The sequence below is a fragment of the Nelusetta ayraudi genome, unplaced genomic scaffold, assembly GCF_046127955.1.
Source record: "Nelusetta ayraudi isolate G7.1 ecotype Tasmania unplaced genomic scaffold, CSIRO-AGI_Nayr_v1 ptg000052l, whole genome shotgun sequence".
In the NCBI taxonomy this organism is placed as follows: Eukaryota; Metazoa; Chordata; class Actinopteri; order Tetraodontiformes; family Monacanthidae; genus Nelusetta; species Nelusetta ayraudi.
This window is the reverse complement of record NW_027466102.1, coordinates 3,859,632-3,868,154: the sequence shown is the minus strand read 5'-3', so window position 1 is coordinate 3,868,154 and position 8,523 is coordinate 3,859,632. Positions and strand designations below refer to the sequence as shown.

The 8,523-nt window shown below is 41.8% G+C and overlaps 2 protein-coding genes across 3 annotated transcripts in view; one reads left to right on the top strand and one right to left on the bottom strand.

The window, feature by feature from the left end:
- Positions 1-753: 753 nt before the first annotated feature.
- rdh14b (retinol dehydrogenase 14b) lies at positions 754-3,164 on the bottom strand. The gene is made up of 2 exons (XM_076037633.1): positions 2,734-3,164; positions 754-1,871 (listed from the first exon to the last, which is right to left on the bottom strand). The coding sequence occupies exons 1-2, from the start codon at positions 3,085-3,087 to the stop codon at positions 1,236-1,238; spliced, it is 990 nt and encodes a 329-aa protein (XP_075893748.1). The 5' UTR covers positions 3,088-3,164; the 3' UTR covers positions 754-1,235.
- Positions 3,165-4,265: 1,101 nt separating this feature from the next.
- Positions 4,266-8,523, top strand: part of LOC142896263 (interleukin-6 receptor subunit beta-like) — a 127,947-nt gene continuing 123,689 nt past the window's right edge. Inside the window, exons 1-6 of one of the 2 annotated variants that reach the window (XM_076037851.1) lie at positions 4,266-4,534; positions 6,779-7,048; positions 7,143-7,278; positions 7,435-7,619; positions 7,718-7,839; positions 8,179-8,202. In XM_076037851.1, coding sequence (XP_075893966.1) covers positions 4,429-4,534; positions 6,779-7,048; positions 7,143-7,278; positions 7,435-7,619; positions 7,718-7,839; positions 8,179-8,202 — 843 coding nt within the window. In that variant the 5' untranslated portion in view covers positions 4,266-4,428. The remainder of the gene's footprint in view (positions 4,535-6,778; positions 7,049-7,142; positions 7,279-7,434; positions 7,620-7,717; positions 7,840-8,178; positions 8,203-8,523) is intronic. The other variant, XM_076037850.1, reaches the window with a different exon arrangement.

The window sequence follows — 8,523 nt, the reverse complement described above, 5'->3', positions numbered from 1 at the left end:
CAGCAGACCCCCGTGGCCCTGACTGCAGAAGGACACGGGTATTGAAAATGGATGGATGGATGGATGGATGGATATTACGATAATATTAGATATTATAAGATTTAGATTTATTAGATCTATATTATATATATACGTATTATATTATATATATATATTATGATATTACGATAGCTATTAGATGTATGAGATGTGAAAGCAACAACACTAAATTATATTTTTTACATTACATTTAAACATCCGGCTCAACTAATCCACTACTTTCAAAGAACGAAATTGGGAGTGGACCAGTGTTTATACACTCTTGCACGTGCAGCATGAGCTGGATGTAACACTCAACTCTGCCACAGGAGGGAGCCAGAGTGCGGCAGCACACCATTACACGTCAACACTCTTCTTCAAGCACAGCAGAGATCGTTTACACAACAAATGCGTCAACAGAGGGGAAGGAAATTAAGCCCCTCCCCCCACCACCACCCTTATTGTCTTCTGTAAAACACATGTAAAAGCACGCTGAGCAAGCTGCTCTCTGTGATTTGCACAGAGAGCAATAACATCCACCCACAGTGCAGGAGAGGGTCTGAGATCTAACTCTTTGGCAGCATTGGTGCAAACATCACAGGCAGAGAGTAAGATTTATACTTACAGCCACACTGTTTTTATGGTTATTTAGTATTTAAGTTTTCAAACTTGCCCTCATGTTTCTGAAGAAACTGACCCCAGGTTAAAGCTATTCGCAAAAGAACCCAATTTACGACTTGTCATCAAACTTTTATTTGAGTTATGGCATAGAAAACAACCCAATACAAAGAAGGCATACATTGTAAAGAATCGTTTTATGCTGCATTTTGATGAGAACCACAGCTCTTACATATTTTATTTAAAGGTCACATCTTTTGTTAACCCAGCATGATAAACAATCAAGTCAAGGCAACACATGTTTATCCATACCTGACCCAGATTATAATAAATACTTCCGTTTGAGGAAGAGTATATATTCACACTTCCTGTCGTTGTGTCGTACTGGAAAAAAAAAAAAAATTATTGGGCCCGCTTCTGTTTGGTTGATCTTATACACTCAAGGTAACTGACTCTCGCTCCAGTTAACACCACAGAGTTTGTAGACCACACTGGCATCATTGTATATCATTAAATACAAACCAAAAAACAATCATCACATCGCCATGGTTGCGATCAGGCTCTCCCACAGTTCCACCTCTGCGATGACGCTGCAGTCCTCAATGCTCCTCCGCAGCTCTGTCAGTCAGTCCGGCCATCCTCATGCTAACGTCCCACAGCCTCTTGGCCGCCTGCTCATCTGTGGCTTTGGGCTTCAGCTCCTCCTCTTCGCAGTTGGCAAAACACTTTCCTGACACGCCCTCCACTTCGGGGGAGCAGGCTAGATAGAGGGGCGTCTGGGCCCCCTCCAGCGGACTCTTAAAAAAGAGCAGCGATGCGAGGTAGAAGAGCGGCTTTGCCAGCAGCGGGATTTGGACGTGCCTGCCCAGCCTGGTCCTGACGATGCCCGGGGTGAGAGCGTTGACTGTGACTCCCGTGCCTTCGAGCCGACGAGACAGTTCAAGCGTGAACAGCAGGTTGGCCAATTTGCTCTGACTGTAGCAGAAAGCCTTGTTGTAGCTCTGCTCGCTGTTCAGGTCGTCAAAGTTGATTTTGCCGTATTTGTACAGCTTGGAGGAAACGACGACGATGCGGCTGGGGGCCGAGGTCTTCAGGGTGTCCAGGAGGAGATGAGTTAGGAGGAAGTGGCCCAGGTGATTGACGCCAAGCTGCATCTCGAAGCCATCGTCCGTCTTAGTGTAGGGACACTGATAGACGCCTGCGTTGTTGACGAGCACGTCAATTTTGGATTCTTCCTAAAGGGTCAGAATAAAAAGAAAAGTTCATTTCGATTTTGTTTGCTTTCCTGCAAGGCTCTTGAACAGCACGATCATCCAAAATTCTTAATGGATCTCAAAAAGACAGGACATTCGACTGTCGGTTTTAGCGCTCTCCTAACACTAATGATTGAGGTGAGATGCTGTTCCTTGCACCTATTTAGAAGAACACTTAAAACAGGCCTGGGAAGGATGTAAACAAGAAGTGTCACTGTCAACTTTGCAAAACGGTGTGTTTTAGCACATGTTTCATGTGAAGTGGACCAAGCAAGACAAATGAAGGCTGGACCTTTTTTTTTTTTTTTTTTTATTCCTTGAGATTTGGTGATGCCCAAGAGACATATATAATTGTAAGAAATCATTAGTAAGGTTAATAAAGCATCAACAGATCATGGAAAAATATATAGTAATCATTAGCGCATCACGCAACATTCATTGGCAAAGAAAATACGTATTTCACAAAACTGTGAAGAAGTGAGCGACTGTTTCTCATTTATAAGGGTAAGCTTGCAAAAGGCAAAACGTCTTGAGGGTAGAGTAAGACTAAGTGCTGTAATGATATACTTCCTTCACAAGGGGTGCTGGTCCAAGTCAACAGGGGGTTCTACAGCAAGTATTATTATTGTTATTATTATTATTATTATTATTATTATTATTATTATTATTATTATTATTATTATTATTATGCCAGGTTATTCATTTTATGAAGTGAGCAGGAATTAAGAGATGACACTGGGAGGAGTTCAGCACCATGGACAGTACTCTCCGGCTAAATTACCGTCTGTCCGTTCTGATCTAAACACAATAGACCCCCCCCCCACACACACACACACACACCTACCTCGCGGATTTCCTCGCAGAACTTCCGGACCGACCGAAGGGAAGCGAGGTCCAGGTGTTTGATGACCACCTCCCCCTGTTGTGCTCCAGCTTGTTTCCTGATGTCCCTGGCTGCCTCCTCGGCGCTCCCCACGTCTCTGCAGGCCATGACGACCCGGGCTTGGAGCTTCAGCAGCTCGCCGGCCAGGGCTTTCCCTATGCCGCAGTTAGCCCCGGTGACGACCACTGTCTTTCCGCGCATGGTGTCGGCGGTATAGCGGAGCAACTTGGCCGCTTTCTGCCGCGGGAAGAGACGGCGCAGAAAAAGCAGCACCCCGCCGCCGACAACCGCGGCTACTAGAACCGCAGCGGACATGAATGCGGGCAGCGGTGCAAGGTAAGGGCAAGCTTCAAAAAATAGCACCTCGGCGTTGAGTAAGCGAGTGACATCACTGACCCGGAAACACTTGCATACTCTGCTAAGAAGCGGAAATGACGAGCGCATAAGGTGTACCGCATTAATAAACATTTAACCTATTTTGATATGTTACATAAAATGAAACAAACAAACAAAAAAAAAGCCACTAAAAAGGTCAAAGCCAACTTATGACACTACTGTAAGACGTATTTTTTTCCGTAAAGAAAGCTAGCAATGTTAAGCACTGACATTGAAAGAAGACATCTATTATTTATATTATATTTGTTATACATGTAGCGTGTTGTACATTTGCACCACTCAGTGTTTTGTGTATAACTACATAAGGCTGTCAAAGAAAAAGAAAAAGGAAAAAAAGCAAAAAAAAAAACTTTAGTTAGGTTTTCAGCCTCTCAGAAATTATGTGAAACAACCACTAGGTGGAGCTGTGTGTCCAGATAAGTACTGCTGTGAGTCGGTCAAAGTTGCTCCGTGTTGATTGGACGTTTGTGTTGTGTTGCTTTGTGCCGCTGCTGTTGCTAAGGTGTGAGGTGACTGAAAATTCATTGATGCGCGTCAAGTTGCGAAACTTTGTATCCACAATCTTTTATCTGGTTTTGCCCTTATTACTGGAAACTCATTTTCTCAATGTACTGCCTCGTTGTTGTTGTTGTTTTTTTTACAATCCCTAAACGTCATCGCAATTAACTTGAAAACATATATAAAAGATATGTTATCAAATTATTACATGTTTTACACGAAAACCTCAAGCAAAATTATTATCTCTATAGTGTATTGTTGTCGATCAAATCAAGTCCACGCGAATCTCCGTACTTCCTCAGCCACTTTGTAAATCCACTTTTAAAGTAATGCAGCCAAGTTATGTCCAGTCAACTCTGATTGTTTTTTTTCTTTTTGTTTCGTTTTGGGTTTTTTTTGTTTTTTTTTTCCTGGTACTGATCTCATCTAGTAATTATTTCACCATTAATTCACCCGTTAATTTTTAAGTGTCCTCCCACCCCCACCCCCCTCCCCATGTCTTCAGGGATACATTCAGCAAAATCTGTAGCCGAGGATCTGTGCTTCCTCTTTGCTGGCTTGTTTTTTTCAGTTGAGTAATACCTCCAGTTAGACCCACGGTTTGCCTCAGTTCCTGTAACTTCTTGGCCGAAGTAGAGAGGATGTAGAGGAAACGTTGCAGACCTCTGTTTTCTGGAACAGACAGTTTTTTTTTTGTTTTTTTTGTTTTTTTTTTATCATTCTTTTTGCTTTCCCCACCACCACCACTCATAGCTGCTTCAAATGGACCCGAAATGGACAGTTTTGAGCTGTGGTTCTAGTAGAATAAGAAAGATGTATTTCCTTCGTGTGATAGCCATCTTATTTTTAACACCTCTCATTTGCAAAGGTAAGTTAACATTATTTCTACGTTGATGTTTTTTTGGCTATTTTTGCTTACGCTTGTTTTACATAAATTATAATATAAATCATAAGTTTGAAATGCCAAAAATGTATTAAGGGATTATTTATGGCCGAGGCGGGTTCTGGGAGTGACTTGGTTTTGTTTTGTTTCATATTTCACTTTGGCTGCGGCTGAAGTAGGTCAATAAACAGAAACCAGGATTTTAACTTGTCTTGACTTGACCCAAAACTAATTAACGTGATTGGGGGCTCGTGTGTCATTTAATAAATATGCCTAGTATATCTGAACTGGTGGTGTTCTCAACCGCGTCAAAACATTCTGACAGAATAAGCTGTCATATATTGCATCATTTTCATCTTCTGAGTTGTACATTTTACAACTTTTAATTGAAAACATATTTCACACAAAGCTGTTGAAAGCCACCAGAGCTTCGGTTCCATAAATGCTCAAAAGTACTGCAATCAGCAAATCGTGCTTGTCCTTTGTATCCAAAGAGGATTAAACACATGCATGCATGTGACTGATCCAGACAACCACGTGAAGAAATGACTGAAGTGAGCAGATGTCAGTGATTCTCTCAATAATATGATGTTTTTGGCATGTCAACACAACACAGGACCAGTTTACCTGTAATAAAAATCGAAAAAGATCAGACCAGTAGGGCTGGTATCAACAGTAAACACAAATACTGACTGACAGACATTCATGATAAAAAATAAATAATGTCTGTTTGTTTGGCTTTTCAAAAAATCTGAAAGCTAAATATGCTATATGCACCATATTACTTTTTATTAGTATTAATATCGACCTTTTATTACCACTGATGCAGGTGAATCTTCTGTTCTAATGTTTCCACCTTGTGGCTGCACTGTGTTGGGTTAGACGCTGCCTCGAAGGGCTTGAGATCTAATCTGACTAGTTTGGTGTCTGTCAACACTGCTTTGTATGCTGCCCGCTTAAGCCAAGTTCCCTACGACTCAATCTTTGGCCCAATTTTATTCTCCTCATACCTTATATACCTAAAAACACAACATGCCATGCCTGCTCTTGGCTGATAACATGTACATTTGCGTGTAAATTTACATGGCCTCTGAAAGAAATGAAAGAGGCTCTCTGATGCCTGCTTTTCTAAAAACTAAATGAGGATTCACAATCACCTGCCATTTTAGTGTTTCGGTTTTTCAGAAGATTTTCACAATGATAGTCAGTGTGTTTACATGGCTCTAAATTCGAATTGTTGCCGTAGTCCAATTATGATCGGAGAACTCACGTGCATGTAAACACCTTAGTCCGATTATGATCAGAGTTTGAGCACTCCGATTGGAATCGGAGAACTATTGTCTCGAGCGCAACACTCTTCTCTTGAAAGTGCAGATTACGGGTCTGTCTGCTTCAAGGAGTTTGGAAGTCTGGGCATAATCCTTGAATTTGCACCAAATGAAAGTCTAATTTCCGCAAAACAGTCTCATTGTTATAACAGCACATGGAAACATGCTCACCTCATTTTAGTTTATTGCCCATCCATCCAGCGCATAGCCTACTTGCTGAGGTAGCTTGCGCGCGTTCCGCTCGATGCCGCCCTCTTCAGACTAAGAGTGCGGTACGTAACTAAACTCTTGGAAAAGACAGGTGGGAGTTAAGAAAGAAAAAAAAAGACTTTTTATCCATGAACAAAAGCCTTAAGTACTATTCTTTTGTCTTTTCTGAATGCAATGTTCCGGCATCCACACTCATCTGCTCAGCAACTGTCTTTGCAACCTACATTATTTGCTGCTTCTTCTTCTGCAGTTTCTAGGGGCCGCTTTAAGATTGGCCCCTCAGTGCTGAGATGAGCTTAAAACACCTCGGATTTGAGTTGTGCAAGGTTTGCGTGATAGCTCAACAATTCAACATCTTTGTGATGATAGTTCAGCTCAGAATGTTGTGGCCACTTTAAGCTAGAAAATGTCAACGCGAGCAAAAGAGCACAATTTATGACATTGTTTTAACTTTACTTGGAATTTCCAGGTAACGGTCAAACTATTCGTCATAATAGTTTTCCATTGTGATGAATTTCCTTGCCTTGATGACCAACGCTAACTAATAGCTCCAGCTGTGTGTTTGTAATACCGTCATCAAAATGAGGACTAATTGCTTCCATTTTTCAACCGTCCCCCCCAAGTCTTTTCCTTTGTTGCTTTCCACAACAATAATTTATTGACTCTCAGTCCTTGCAATCATTTCCTGCAGGTTCAGACGAGAGCGGCTGCGACGTTATCCCCAAAGATGTGTTCATTGAAAGGGGATCCAGCGTTCAGATCGTGTGCCTCACGTCATGCACCCAGGAAGGAGTCCGCTGGAAACAGGACAACAGACCCGACAAAGGGCACGAGTCGAAACGAATCAACTCCTCGCACACTGTCCTCACACTGCGGAACTTCACCGACCGCATGGCTACACTGGAGTGCCGCAGACTTAAAACTGATATAGTCATCGGGGGCACCTTCATACGGACTTACAGTAACAGATGTTTCTCCTCTTCCTCCTTGTCATTAAGGCTTGTGTCCTTTCAGATGACTTGCTATCTTAATGCCTATTGTTTGCCTTTTCGCAGCCAAACCCAGCAAATTGTCCTGCATGCTGTATTATGAAGATGATAAAGATGAAATAATGGCCACGCCAAAACTCTTTAAGTGCAAATGGGAGGATCAAACGGACTTCCCTCGAATAATCAATTACACAGTTATATGGTAAAAATAAAAAAAAGTGTGCACTATGTGTGTGTGTGTGTGTGTGTGTGTGTGTGTGTGTGTGTGTGTGTGTGTGTGTGTGTGTGTGTGTGTGGAGGTTTATTCTGCGGGTGCAAAACATGCAGAAGCTAACTCGAAAACGTGTTTTTCTTACAGCACTTCTTCCACATGCACTCCCCCATATGAAGTCTGTAGGTCGCAGGAAACAAGTTGCACCACCAATTACTCTGACATCATGGGTAACATGACTTTCTTTGGACGCCATAATATCACAGTGAGAGCGAAATCTGATTACGGGGAAGTTTTCTCCGACCAGTACGAATTTGAATCGCTGAAAATCTGTGAGTACCATGAAGTGATGGCTGTAGAAGTGATGCGTCTCATTTGCAATATAAATGCACTTCATTTGGGATGTTTCACTGCACTTGTGTTTGCCCAGTGAAAATCCCCCCGCCGAGGATCCTCAGTTTGACGGCCCACTCTCGTCACATGCTGTTTAAGTGGGGCATCCAGTATCGCGCCACGCCGTATCAGTACAATTGTCAAGTGAGACACCAGAAGGTGTGTGCGCGTCATTTTATTCCAGGCCTCTTTACAAGTTGTCATGCAACAGCTTTTGCTCATAATGCAAAATATATATATATATTTAAAATAGCATCGACAATATGAAGAAAAGTTTGACATGTTTTCAGCACAAGTGGAGGAATTGTCTATCCAATTTTTAAGCTGCCCGTTATTTTTTACATCACAAAACGTACATATATATATATTTTACATGTTACACAGTCAATTCTGCTCATCGTAACAATGGATCTCATGTAGGCAATTGTGTTGAAATTACGTTCGCAAATCCCACTGAGTGAGACTGTCCTGTTTTTCTTCTTTCTTTTTATTTTACAGGCCATTGGCAAAGGAACTGGAGAGGTAAATGGCACAACATTTTTGTGCCCCCCCCCCCCCAAAAAAAAAACAAAAAACAAAAACGCATCACTGTATTATCACATGTGCCACTAAGCTCCTTTTTATTTGTTGTTTTAGTTGTGTGACAAATTGTATCGATTAAAATAAAAAAACAATCTATTATTAATGAGTGAGATTGATGCTACATTAGCAACAAATTAACTTCATGCCAGCAGCTGGTGGTGTTAGCCATCGAGTATAGATTTGAAATGGATGCAGTGTTCCTTGGATGTTAATGGACTGTCATAGCGTCTGATTGGGTTTTCCCGTTCGATCTCGTTCCTC